At 47.4% G+C, this 14,713-nt stretch overlaps 1 protein-coding gene across 4 annotated transcripts in view; it reads right to left on the minus strand.

The window, feature by feature from the left end:
• Positions 1 to 14,162, minus strand: part of ccdc85cb (coiled-coil domain containing 85C, b) — a 44,807-nt gene extending 30,645 nt beyond the window's left edge. For 3 of the 4 annotated variants that reach the window (XM_035618428.2, XM_035618427.2, XM_035618426.2), the window contains exon 1: positions 12,690 to 14,162. In XM_035618428.2, coding sequence (XP_035474321.1) covers positions 12,690 to 13,404 — 715 coding nt within the window. In that variant the 5' untranslated portion in view covers positions 13,405 to 14,162. The remainder of the gene's footprint in view (positions 1 to 12,689) is intronic. The other variant, XM_035618425.2, reaches the window with a different exon arrangement.
• Between the last annotated feature and the right edge of the window lie 551 nt (positions 14,163 to 14,713).

The raw sequence follows: 14,713 nt of genomic DNA on the forward strand, positions 1-14,713 counted from the left end.
GATCTCGAACATAGAGTTTTGCGTCGCTGCTTCATTGGAGTGATGTGCACCCAAGATTCACTCAGCCTTCTGCCCTCGCCCTGCCCTCGGACTGCCATTGGGAGGACCAGGAAAAATCCCACCACATCGGTGCCCCAAAATTATCCATAGGCTTTTTACCATCTAGAACTCAGCATCACACTGGCAGTCTGCGCTTTATCTCAGGAGCCAGGCAAAAGTCTAACACTGGCTTCACTGGCTGTATTTTTCAGCACTGATAAGACAGTGGCCCATTTCTCTCGCTCTCCAACCTGTGGAATCTGAACTCTCATTCCACCCTTTCTCTCACATTGTGCTTTCAGCGTGCTGAATCTCAAGAGGCGACACAAGGGGAATTTTTCGCAGACACCGGCGCCTGATTTATGTTACCAATTCACTGTTTTTATTATGACATAATGACAATAACGCTGTGCTCGCTCAAACTTCCATCCAAGTTCCCGTCAGCGTGCTCTTCCTATTGACATTCCCCAGGAGTTGAACGGGACGGTCCCACACCCAAGAGCCATTAACATCTGCAGAGTTGCAATAAATACACTATTTTACAGTCAATATCGCGGACTGGAACACGTAACTCACCGCGAAACCGTAAATAAGTCGACTTCAGACCACCGCTGACAGGCTTGATGGTAGCAAAAACGTTTAGCAGCTGGAAACACTCCAAGGTGGATTAGTGATGAAACACACTTAAGCACAGCCATAATAGAGATTTGCAAAGTTTTGCATTTGTTGGATTAATCTACAAACTGGAATGTGGGTGGGGGGAAGTGTATCGTATATGTGCCTGTACATCTAACAATCAGTATTCTTTGAGTAGTTTCATATTTTCAGAATCTGAGAAATTAAAGGCCAAAAAGAAGTCGTCATCCAGCGCTCCGCAGGTGCAGTAATATCTTAAGCTCTTCAGTCTTTTTCCTGGTTAATGTGTTTCTTACCCCCCCACCACTGTAACTCTCTCAGCGGCAGCAGCTGGGGTTTCAGAGGTGACCAGCTGCGTCTCCTGGCTGTGGCATCTTCTCTTTCATGCTCTCGTTTTTTTCATGTACTCTCTTTGACTCTCATGTTTTCTCTCCCACCTCACCTGCTCCCCGTTTACCTTATCCATCTCTCTTCGCCTCACCCCTGCTCATTTCACCTTCATTTACACTTCCATGGGCTCTTGTCTCTGTCTGCTTCCCTCCTCATGTCTCCGGCACCAATCCTCTTCCATGTGTCCCAATCCCACCTCTCCTTCCATTTTTTTCCAACTTGCCTCATTTCTCCCAGTTTCCCTTTCTCCTCAACCCCCATCAGCAGCGGATGGCCACTGATGTGGACTCCCACCCCCCCCCCCCCCAAAAAACAAAACCTCCTCCGTCAGCCTTTCCACCCATTTGGTGAACCGCGCTGCCATGGCTGTGGTAAATGCAACATAAACACAATGGGTATTGATTTCTTGCCTCTGCTTTCATTCAACTTGGCAGCCTTTTATGATACTATTATCTCCTCCAGCATTTTCCCCAAACGGTCAATTATTAACCTCTGCATGGAATCTGCTCATGTCATAATTCATCTTGTTCCATGCTGTATAAATACTGCACCATATGTAGCGTGGATCTGAAGAATCACTAACTGGTAGCACATGGCACAGCCCTTCCTCTTCATCCATTTCCAGTTCATGCCCACTGCTTTTGTTTGTTGTCCACCGAGTAGAAGGAGACCCTAAGAGGTACAGTGCACATTCCTGCTCGAGGGGGGCAGATGTTAAGTCACCGGTGGCAACAAAGACACTGGATGCACAAGCATTCCTCTGAAACGCGATTCAACTTGCTTTAAGTATTCCGACCGAGATGATTATAACCTGACGGGAGCAATTTGTCAAAAGTGGGGGGAACGGAAAAGGCTCAGAGCTAAAGGAGGTGTCACTCTATAGAGAAAGCATGGTAAAGCTCACCCCATAATAATGAATAAAAGGGGCATGGTCTCCTAGCAACAAGCAAAAAAAAGGAGAAGCTGCTTGCTCTGCACTGTCCTCTGTTGCTCCTGGATCTTCAACCTGGCATCTTGTGAAGTTTTTCCTCAACAGCCCTCTTGGAGATGCTTTCATCCCTCGCCCCATCCCCAAGCCCTCTACTTCCTGTTGCACCCCAAACAAGGGCACTTTTATGAAGTGCACATGCCTTCGAACACTGCTCCGTGTTCTAAAGGGATTGAAGAGAGTGCCGCGGTTGATACGGTCCATATCATATGCAGGGCTACGTGCCATGTATTTAAAAGAGCGGTGGGCAGCGACGCCGCACTGGATCCCGCTCTCTTGAAATGCTTTCAACAGAGGATCCCTCCTCTCCAAAAACCCTCTGCCGTGTTCCAGAGAGCCACGACAGAGCTGAAACATCAATGGTTTTAATCCCCTTTACATCTTTATGTTGACTGAGAGGAGAGCGAGCAAGACACGGGAGGATGTATAGGAGATAACACACTGTTAAACTTCTCCTGAAATCCCTCTCGGCCGTTTTTTGCTACTCAATTAATCTACTGCGGATTGAGATCACAAACGTAGTGATGGGGAGCTAAGGAGACCGCCACAGGGGCCAGAGTGGAAATTGTCTGAAACATGAAGGAGACGGGAGAGAGATTTTTCTGTGCTCTGGAGTGTGTGTGTGTGTGTGTGTGTGTGTGTGTGTGTGTGTGTGTGTGTATGAGGAAACGGATGTGTGGGTTCGTTGGGTTCACTCATGGGTCTAACTTTGATCAGACATCATGGAACATGTGCATCAAAAGCAAGTATCAAGGGCATTTTATATAATAAACTTTTATAACACAGCACATCTTTGTTTTAAGCTTTAGAGCTGTGAATTGAGACGTCCAGGATCAGAGGGGGTATGAGGCAGCTTAATGACAAACACTCTAAGTCAAGCGTTAACCGACCGTTGCTGCCTTGCTGCTGATGCTCTATTCAGAATGTGCTGATGCTGGACTCTCCCCACACCAAAAAAAAACCAAAAACCCAGCAGCAGCGGAGTAACGAAGCAATGTGAGATCAGAACTAAAGATGCCACGGCTCAAAGAGAAGGAGAGCAGAAAGGGGCCGGCTATAATTGGCTGTCAGAAATGTCATCTCCTCTCAGCGGGAGAGAGAAATATGCTCGGTGATGGCCTTCTGGAGAAGAATAACCTGCTCCATTTGCCTCATCTGACACCAAACCAACTCTATGCGGAGTCGCAGTGTCCGTCCTGACCGTAACAGGAACAGGGGAGGGTGCCACCTCTTCCTCTAACCTCCATCAAAGCTCTCTAAAAAGCAACTCTCTCCATCCTATACCTCCACTTTCCGTCTATCAACCCACGCCATCCTCTTTGAAGATCCATCACTGTGACCAACCAGAGCCAAGCGGCCCTTGGGTAATCTGACATTATCTCTGCTGAACCCAGAGCTGAGGCTGATGGAGTTAAAGAGGATCGGAGGGAGACCCAGGAACATCTCCAGAGTTTTAGATAGTCACGCGGACGTTCCTGATGGTCGTCCCACGAACATTAATACCGGCACAAATAGCCTCCAATTCCGTGAATATCAAACACACGCAATAAGATGAAAAGATAAAGAAGCATTTTTACTCGTCTCTTCCCCCCATTCATTTATCGAGGCCGCCAGTCATTGATTTAGTCAGACAAAGTCCTCTTCCGTGAGCCCTGCATTTTCATATGATTATCAGCTTCCACCTAAGCGCTTTATGATTGTCAGTCATACCGCTTGAATCGAACGCGCCGCGCTCGGTAGAGTTCAAATAAATAATGACTTTGATCAGCCTTTATAATCTGTGATGGAGCCTAGTTAAGTGCGGTGGTCTTAATACATTTGAGATGAAATTTTAAACGGCCATGAGTATTTGCCATGAGCGGCACAACTGGGACACAGGGGAAGATAGATTTATAATTTTTTATACATATTTTATGTGTGTTTGTGTGTGGGGGGGGGGGGGGGGTTCAAAACTGGCCTTTGACCTTCTCCATGTGACTCACCTACTTTTCATCCATCACATTTCTTCTTTGTATATTTTGTCTAAGAAAGCAGAACGGTTTCATGACCTGATGGATAACATCAAGGGACTGAAGGTTAAAACATATGTATAGGTTAGGATTGTTTATGTTACTGGCACGACTGCTGTCATCATCCATCTTGATCATCACCATTACAGCTCCAACAAATCCATTATCAGTTTTGAAACGTGGCTGAGGGGTTGTCTCCTGAAATTTCACAGAGACTAAGAGGAAACTACTTTTCGCACCATCTTTTTGACACCAAGTGGACGACACACTGACAGATGGCCACAGTGGCATTACTAGAAAAAGGAGGAGGAGGGCGGCAGTCGCCCGAACTCTGTAACCCTCTCCACTGTAACCAAGGACTTAAAAATAATATGTTCCCCAATTAGTTAATTCTGAACATATTTAGCAGAACAAGAACGCATCCAATTTCTGCATTCATCCCATACATAATCCCCTTTGACTGATGGCTCATGCAAATGTTGTCAACCACTGCGTATTTACAGTCTCCAAATACCAAGAAGGAATCAATAGAAATGTCTGTCTCAAGGCCCAACCCGAAATAAAACAAGCATGTTTTCACCAAGTTACAAACTAGAGGCCGCCAATATGGATTTTTGGGGGTCGATGCCGATATCGATACATCGGCCTAAAAATGTAAACATAAATGCGCATAAATGCACATTTAAAGGCTCATATCAGTTGGCCGATAATATCGGCCGATGCTGATATGTCTGTCAAAGGCTAATACCGGCCAACCGATATATCAGTCGGGCTCGACATAAAACCTGCCCGCAACAGGAAATTAGCATCCAGAATAGCAGAGTAGTTACCTCAAACCCACTGAAGAAAAACCTTCCCGATGACGGAGTAACAGCCTTGAGACTGTACAATTCATTCCAGATGCTTCATTTGACCGTCAGAGCTTCACATTATCTCATCCATCTTGAGGGGCCGCGGCCAGGTTTACATTTTTGCAGGCGCTCCAGTTATGCACAGCCACAACTACGACTGCGTAGTCCAAACGCCGGATCAAGTGCATCAATATTTGTTTATTGCAAGCAGCACAACAACTTTTCCAGCCAGCAAAAACATTTACACTAATTCCGAATGAAGAGATATGTCCCACGGCTTGAAAACTAATGAGCCATTTCATATGGGACCGAGCAAAAGTGGCCCCATGAACATTTTAAGGCATCCAAGCAGTACAGACAACTATCAATTACTGTTAAACTACAGGTTGGAGTGAGGTGACAGCATTGTTCAAATGCTAGAGAGGTGAAAACATTTGCTGACTCGGGTCTCCAATGTCACAGTAACAACGAGCAAAGAGCTGACGGGCCAGAAAATCCAGATGAACACCTTGTTCCTCCCGGGCCTCGAAGGGGAGCTGATGAAGAGGTGCTCTGTCAGGAAGTTGCTGACTTTTGGCAACCTGGGACCATTTCACTGTCGAAGGTCACGGGGGAAATGTTGCATGGACAAAACTGAATTGCTGACAGTGAGTTTATGGAGCAGCCCCAGATGGGGTTTTGTCACTGAACCCAGTTACTTATTTGAATTCCCTCCCGTGTATGTCCTTTGCATCTTAATCAGCTGTTTAGAGCTCGTCCCATCTGATAAAGGACACAGATCGATGGGAGGGTCTTGCCAGGGGTGCAGTGTGCCCCTCAATAAGATTAACTTTAAGTCAGTCAAGGACAGGCTGACAATGGGGCAGAGAACAAGCAAGGATGTCTTTGCAATAATCTTACAAACTGTAGAGCCACATTGCAGTGGGCATTCATTCAGGGATTATTTAAAGTGAGTTAAAACTAATATTTAATGTCAGGAAGTATTTCTACATAAATATGTTATTTATGACCATTATGAAAGACTAATTGGAGTGAGTGGGGTTATCTACCTACCTACCTGTCTGGTCAACTTAGTTCACAACAAACCACAATGGGTGAATTCATGGATGAGTGTATTTTTAAGAGTGCATATCATCACTTGGTTATTGCATATTGAAAAACCCTTCATCAGAATAGATAAAGTTGCCAGGCCATAAAAACGCCGGGTACCGAAAGTAAAACCAGCTACTAATAAGTGAAAATGATTGTAACTCTGACCACACCCTGTTTGTCCCTTGTGCGCGAGTTGTTTTCGTAATCAGCAGACACGCAAACACACACTGGCACGCATACACACACAGAGACCTGACCTTGCTCTGGCTGGCATCGTTCTGCACGGGTCAACCAGCAAAGAGGCCGACCATGCCGAAACCTATCCCCCATCCCCCTATCCTTTACTTGCCTCCGCTTCAGTGACTCTGAGGCTAAGCATGGGCGCCGTCCACGATCGCCCCACTGATCATCGCTGTTGCCTAGGCAACCGAGCAACCCATTCCCTCCAGCAGCCCGATGAATAAAAGAGACGGACATCCACTTGGATCGGTACAGACATAGAGGGACACAGAGAGAACCAAAAATGCCCAAATATTTGGAAGAACGTGTACTGTCTGTTGTATATGACACTAGAAAACAGCTTCATACAGTCTAACAGTGGTGACCACACGGACGTAACAGCATGTGGAACTTGCTGAAAAACTTTTTTTTTTCGTAAAAGGCACCGCATTAGTTCCATGTGGAAGACCCATGCTGGCTCAATAACCTCATTCTGTCTGCCGAGTGCCGTGTGGATGGGACTGAATGGGCATCCGATCAGCTGGTTCGCAGCAAACGGGAGCGAGAGACTGAGGGATGCAGATGGAATGTGAGGGGAAGACTGGAGAAGTAGAGTTCATCAGGTAACAGAAGTCGGGCGGGAGGTAAAAAGTTCAAAAAGTGAGCTAGAGACATGCGCGCGTCTCATTGTTTTCCGTCTCCCCCTTCCTCTTTCCGTGGCGCGTCTCATTCCTGCTGTGTCACTGAGAGGAGAGAGACCCACTTCCTCTTTTGTTTATCCAGGAATGTGGGACGTCCTGACAGTCTGGCTTTTCATCCACAGTACACAGCTAAGTCCCCCCCCATGGCCCTTTCTCTCACTGTGTGTGTGTGTGTGCGTGTGTGTGTGTGTGTGTGTGTGTGTGTGTGTGTGTGTGTGTGTGTGTGTGTGTGTGTGTGTGCGTGTGTGTGCGTGTGTGTGTGTGTGTGTGTGTGTGTGTGTGTGTGAGGTTGTGGGTGTGTGTTTCTACTCCATTATCTGCCTTATCAGCCGACCCGACCTCACACCGGCAGGGTGCTGGGAAACACAAAGCCCAACAAACTGTGCTCTGAAGCAGGACCTGACGCAACTCAGTCACTGTGGAAAATAATTTTTTTTTAGACGTTAAAAATAACAGATATCACCAACACCAGGAGCAGTTCATGAAAAATAAGTTACAGTGCCTCCCTCTGTATTATTTTGCAGTAGTTTGGAAACTACAAAACAAAACATTGAAAGAAATGATCGTGTCAGCATTTCCGCCTGAAACAGTTGGTTTCAAAGAGGGCAGCAACTTTTACTTCAACTTTTACCATGACCCAATTAGATGCTATAAAATTTCACAATTATGTTAGAGCTGTAAAATCACAGAGAGTAGTTGCACTTTCGTTTTCTACGTTTCTGAGAATACGCCACGGAGGCACTACCCTTTATGAGAAGAGTACAAATGTAACCAGAGGTTGTAAGCTGGGGGTTAAGTTTGCAAGGACTCAAGTCAGCATCTTGAAGCGCAGAAACATGAAGTACAAACAGTACAAACAGGATATTAGTGACAAAAACATCCTATTCCTACTTGGAAGCCTCGCAGACAAGCCACACAATGACTTGAAACCGTAGCCGAGAGGAAAACACCATTGTGTTGTTGATCCACCGGTTTCCTTTGAAACAAGAAAGGAGCTCACCTCAGACGGCGAAACACTGAGGCTGACTTCGTCTAGCTGGCTGCGATTCCCTGACTGATGTTTATTTAAGGGGAAACAAAGGAGACGCCGAAAGCCTGACTCGTTATTTGAAGAAATAAAAGCCGTGATAAAGATTTCCCAGTGATCTAAACAAAGTACACAGGAGCTTTGATTCTTTCTCGCAAAAAAGTGTGACCCCAAATAGGTTTTCTAATTCAAGACTGAAATGACTGATCTGCGCTTTTAAAGCTTATTGATAATTCACCTCAAGAGGGAAAATGACCCAGTGCTTCTGTCACACATGAATGTGACAATCAAGGCACTGACTACAGTCATTTGCGTTTGTGTGATGAAATGCACACACCACACACACATACAAACACTGGTGGCCAACTGGGAGGGCTGGTTTTACAGTTTCAATGTGAGCTTTTAGGTCATGTCACTCCCCAAGGGTAAAAGAAAAGGAAACAGGAGAGAGAGAGAGAGAGAAAAGCCTCTAAACGAGAAATGGTAACAGCTCACACTCACTGTAACACCTCATATATCTCACACACACACACACACACACACACACACACACACACACACACACACACACACACACACACACACACACACACACACACACACACACACACACACACACACACACACACACACACACACACACACACACACACACACACACACACACACACACACACACACACACACACACACGAAGGCCCTCGTTTAAAGATGCCATTTTACGGCCTCGCAGTGAGTTCGTGAGTCCATTAGGACTCATTTGAACCTAATCGTAGATTTACAAGGTGACTTAGCAGGGTGACTAAACTAAGGAGGGCATGGCTTCTCTGGGGACAGCACAAGTTTACTCAACAGAGCAAACACAGCAGGCCAGTGCAAGCAGTCTCCTGTACTGCGAAGCAACGTGTGAATCAAATTTCACATCGATGCATTGAGCTGAGGATCTTGCACGTCTTAATCGCCCCAGTGAATCACTCAACCTATCTAACTGGTTTGTGAGAGCCAGAGGCATCTGAATGGAGTGGCAGACTCGCCGACGTCTGAGTCCATCTCTTTTCTTTGAAAAAAGGTAGGGTTCTTGGCAACGTAGTGACTACCCCGCAGGGAAAGTTGGGGTAGCTACTAGCAGGCAAACTGCAAACCAGCTATCCTGCCGGGACATGCAACGTGGTTCTCAACTGCTAACGGGGCAATAGAGAGACATTTATACCGTACTTGTGTCTCATGAAGACGGTTAACATTCAATTTATATTCCAGAGGTTAGTTCAATAAAATTGGACGGCGCAACACAGATAATATCTGCGTCAGCTTCCGCCATTCTGGATTCTCTGCCTCTCTCCTTTCTCTCAAAGCAAGTGAGCACTGCCAAGGTGGCTTGGCATATTTGGTCCGATCTCACAAAAGTTGACGTCAAAGTGAAAAAATTCGGGGCAAATTAGCTTTTCAGGAATGAAGGTCCACTATTCTAGTTTGCCAATGGCCAACTGTCAACAGCGACTGAGCCTAATTCAACATGTCACCGGCCTTTGAAAGGCAAACGCACGCATACCACACTTTGTGAAAGTCAAGGATTAAGCCTAAGTTTGCCCGTCACGACTCAACTAAACCCACACTTACTAAGTCAATATGTATTTTACGACATTTAATTTCCTTGCGTGAGTCTGCATGTGTCAGTCCATGCGTGCGATGATCTTACTGTCGCCAACACGGCTACAGTTACTTCTCAGAACACTTGGGTCATGTGGCACTAATCATCCTCACTCCATTCAATCAGCTTTTATGCATGGAAACCGGTGACATCATTGAGTGTTTAATGCACAGACAACTTTCTACGGCGTAGAAATGCTTTGCGGGGAAATAAAACCCCGCTGCACAATAAGAGCCGATGAGACGCTATCCCACCCAGTCTAATGCCGAAGGATTTCAAAGTGGTAAAAGCAGCTAAATGTGTTGACGTCAGCCTGGGTCCTTTTTTACTCCGCTGAGAATGAAAACCTCCCTCGCTCTCTGTGGTTATTAGGAACATTGTTACTCTAAAGCCATTTGGCAGCTAAAAGGCCAAGGGAATGTGTGAGGGTCTGTCTAAGGTCAACAAGCGTTATTGCGGAGAGGTTCTTTATCAGTTCATCTGGACAATGTCAGAGCACCACTTTGCTGTCTCGCATGGCCACTTTGTCTTAATCTCGTAAAGGCTTTGCTCAGTCTGTGTGGCACTATAGGGGAAGCCTAATGCAAGCGCGCCGTGACAGCATCATATTTCACTCAGTCTCTGACTGGAATAGGGTTCCAGACCACCAAAAGTGATTGCAGACGTTGAGAAGTCCGGAAATAGACGTCACTGTTATAGGCAAGGAGTGGTACTCCATATAGCCCCTGCAGCTTTCTTTCTATCCTTTTTTTTTTAACTCCAGAACAGAAAGCCCTTCGCTTCCCTTACACATTACGGCACATACCCTGTCAAAGTAAACATGCGCACACTCACACAGCTTTACCAGAGGGAAGAGGAGTGGGTGGAGGAGGGGCCGTCGGCCGTGTCAACGCACAAGAAATTCAATTAAGCGGACAGCAGGATGCCTCCGAACCCCAGCCTCCTTTGTGCTCAATATGCCCTCCAACAGTCGTCCCCCCCCCCCCCCCCCCCAAAAGCTTCCCAGCCAACCTCTCACAGCCATTCAGCCACTCCCCCAACACCACCACAACCCATCGAGGGCCCTTTGCTGGGCTCCTTTTCATACACCCCTCTCACGGTACCCCACTTGCCCCCCAAAGAAATCAAAACCTTAAAGAGATGCACTGACGTCGTAACATTGGACTAAAATGGTATGAAACAAGAATCTAGCTCGGATAATTTGGTTTTACCCTTTCTCCACCAAACTCATTTCTGCCTCCTCCCTTCTTCCCATCTGCGTGTGTCTGGGCACTCGGACAGATGCTGTTCATTTAGCACTTGAGCGGCAGTTCTCGAGCTCGTCTCCCAAATGCCCAGGGGAGCCACTGGCATTTGGACAGCATTGAATAGAGGCACTCTGCGGACCTCACACACCGCGACCAGGTCTGACCTCGCAACATGGTCGCTTCACTCAGATTTCAAGCAGCCTATTGAGTAAATCGGTGCCGGAGAAGAAGACCATGTTCTCACTACTCGGGGCCCGTACATGTTTAGCTTCAACCTACAGGCGATTCCATCTCACATCTGAGGTTTTTGATAAATATCCATTGATAGAAGTGACGAAACACATGTTTGATCTGACTGCCTCTGGGTACAGTCCTCCGACTCGAGTATTAGCAGATTGGGATCCATGTACTATTGCTTTGTTGTTGTTTTCAATTCAACTGACGTCTTAGCCTAATGTCAATAGAAGCTCTGCTTCTTTTCCGCACGGAGTTGTTTGCAATTATGTAAAAGCCAGAAAGATTTGTGATGCTCGGCTTTATTGGAGACCAGATAACATCGATCTCATTACCCAATGCACTTGGTTTGAACAATGAAATAGTAAACCTCCCAAGTGAAGCCGGGCCGGCGTGCTGCTGTGCATCCGTGCATCACAGTCGGTGATGAACACACCGAGCCAGAGCCTCAGGGGCACGCAATGTCACACACCATCTAGCAAAAACAGCGGCTTAGGGAGGTGCTGGGCCGCTGCAGACACAATATTGATGTTACATAATGAGAGCCAAGCCCTGACAAAAAATGTTTGTGAGACTGGATATTTGTGTGTGCGTATTTTTCTGATTTAAGGGCTCTCTAAGCTCCCTCTTGTGAATGCTTCCATACTTGTACATCCTTTACAGCTGGCGCTGAGCTCCAACATGCTGCCGCCACCCTGTTCGATATAAAGTTTCAACTAGATGGGGGGGGATTTCATTTTTTTATTTTTGTTGCCCATGAAAGCGTTCATTCCCCTCGCCAAACGGATCCTGGCAAGTTTTCAGCCCGTGCGCTCGCTAAACGAGGCTTAGTGTCCTCCTGTTCCATCATGGTGTTTTTCATCCCAGCTTGCAAGCTTTCAGCCATGTATTTAGCTCTTTAAAAAACAGGGACATTGATTTCTGGTCCGGTGCCAATGCGTTTGAAAAATGGGCCCCATAAGCAGACGCAAGTGCTCCTCAGCGACCGAGGACAACAGTGATAATCAGCACCCCCCCCCCCCCCCCCCCCCCCCAAAAAAAATCTATTCGCCTGAGCTATTCCAAAAGCTATTAAGATAAGTCCTCTTCCTTGAGGACCCTGAGTGCAGTGACCTAAATCAGTGTCGATTCAAATGACAGTAGCGTGGGACTGAACAGGCCACTTAAGGATGCAGTCTGACCAGTAGGAGTGTGTGCGTGTGCGTGTGTGTGTGCGTGATAACACCAATCACCCCAATCAAGACTTTATAGAGAGGATAAGCCAAGACCCCCCCCCATGTTAATCCTTCCCAGCAATTTTGATCAGCATATGCTGTGCGTGCAATCACGCTCACAGTCTGACAGTACAATCTAGGCTACTGTGGTCACGCAGCGAGTTCCATTACACAGAATTGGGAGTAGTGTGTAACGTCAGTGGCCACAGATTAGCGAGAACTTTCCTGGAGAGCTTTCTCAAATCAGGGGTAACTTGAAGGCAACAATTTTAGGGCCCACGAGATTTGACCTTTACCCACAACGATTAGGACCAATCCTGCTTGGTTGCATTGGATGTAGGTCGTGACGACCAGGCGTCTGTTCTAATATGTGATGGCCCCTGTGTGCACTCACCATTGAGTCCGTTGGGGATGCTCCTGTGGTGGTGTGGTGCCGACAGGTCATCCATGGACCTCCTCATGGTGGGGCCCAGCTTACTGTTCTCTGAGGGCTTGTGTATGTGGTTGTGATTGTGGTGGTCGGGGCTGCCCGCGCTGCCCGTGCTGGACGTGCTGCTGCCGTCCCCGACGTCCCGGACCGTGCCGGTGCCCCCGTTCAGGTTGGTCAAGCTGGACTGGCTGTCTATGGAGCTCCTGGACCCCGCTCCGCTCCTCTCCTCGTCCAGCATGAGGACGATCTCCTTCAGCTCGGAGTTCTCCCTGAGCACGGTCTCCTGGTTGGCCTCCAGCTCCTTCAGCTTCATCATGTAGGCGCCCACCTCCTTCCACATGGCGCTGGCCGTGTGGCGGCCGAAGCGCTGCCACTCTCGGGACAGCTTCTTGCCCTTCTGCCGGTCGTCGTCCAGGAAGCAGCAGAGCTCGCGCAGCTCGTGGTTGTCGTCCTGCAGCTTCTGGTTGATCTCCTTCAGGCTCCGGATCTCGTGCAGGTGCACCTGCAGCCTGCGGTTGATGTCCTTCATCAAGTTGCCGTGCTCGATCATCAGCGTCATCTTCTCGCCGTCCACCTTCCTCAGTCTCCTGAGCAGCTCCTCTTTGCTGCACCGCAGCAGCTCGTCGTCCGTCAGCTGGCTCAGGTCGTCCCTCGGCGCCTCGGAGGGGTTTTTGGCCATGGCTGTCTTTGACCAAGAGTCTCAGTTCGTTATTAAAAAACAAAACTAAAAAAAACGGTGGCTTGATATTAACGATCAACCCTCAAGTTCATTGTATTTCAAAAAAAAGAACGAGTACATTGTCCCAAAAAAGTGTCGCGATGCCTTCTTTTTTATAAAAAAAAAAAAAAACTAAAAACAGGCCGATAGTGGAAACATGAGTGGGATGCTGCCCGAGCATGAACTGACTGCCTTTGCCAATCTACAGGAGGGAAATCATTTATGAATAATAAAAAAACTAACAAAAACAACTGATCACATTCACATTCGTCCGAAACGAAACCACGTGATATGTGTATATTTGTTTGGGTCGATTACCAGCGATTTCCAGCCAGGTGCCGGTCCTGTCAGCGCAGCGCCGCGCAGCGCGTTCCTCCGCAGTGTCCGCCGCCTCCGCCGGACATCGCTCCGCGCGGCTCGATGGGAAACGCTGAAAACGCAAATGAATCTGGGAATTTTTAACGAGCGATTGCCGTGCGCTCGAGTAAGCACCGTGGCCCGGCGAAAGCCCACTTGCTTCTCTCCTGGACGCGTTTCCCCGGTCAACAACAGCCCTCGGATAAGCCTCTTTACTAAGGTGGACCGACTGCTCAGGGCTTTCCACCCAGCCTACTCGGAATTAGCAGCGGTACCCCCCTCCTCTTCTTCCTCTTCTCCCACCTCCCCCTCCTCCTCCTCGGTGTCCAAACACTCGGGTTCGGTTTGAAATCGTTCAAGAGGATTTGGGCCGAGGCAGCCAATCACGGCGCGCTGGAGAAGTGGGCAGCAGGTAGAGCCTCGCAGGAGCTCAGGGCTCAGCCCTCTTAAAGGAACAGTGACACGAGTTCGCCGCTGACAACGAACACCGAATATTTATCATTAACACAAATCGATAGCATGTCATTTCATTGCAGCTACGGCTTTTATATATACACGTAAATGTGTGTTTGTACATATGTGAAAGTCAGCCATTACATCAAATTATCCGTTTATTCAAAGTTTTTTTTTTATTGTTCCAGTTATTGTTTCAAAATGAAATCTGCCCCCCCCCCTACATATTAATGTCAGCCTACTACTCCAAAGTGATACGCCACTTACCACTCACTTATCTTATAACTTACAAATGACAACAAGTGTCAATTCTCTGATAATGTGTCGTTTAACAGGTGCTTTTGAGATTCCTCTGCAGGGTCACAGCGCCCTCTCGTGTACGTTGTGAGTAATGGTCCAAAAACACACAAGGATGAAAACAAAAATCACAGCAAAGCACGAATTTAATTTCTATTTCTGT

The sequence above is a fragment of the Scophthalmus maximus genome, chromosome 18, assembly GCF_022379125.1.
Source record: "Scophthalmus maximus strain ysfricsl-2021 chromosome 18, ASM2237912v1, whole genome shotgun sequence".
Classification (NCBI taxonomy): Eukaryota; Metazoa; Chordata; class Actinopteri; order Pleuronectiformes; family Scophthalmidae; genus Scophthalmus; species Scophthalmus maximus.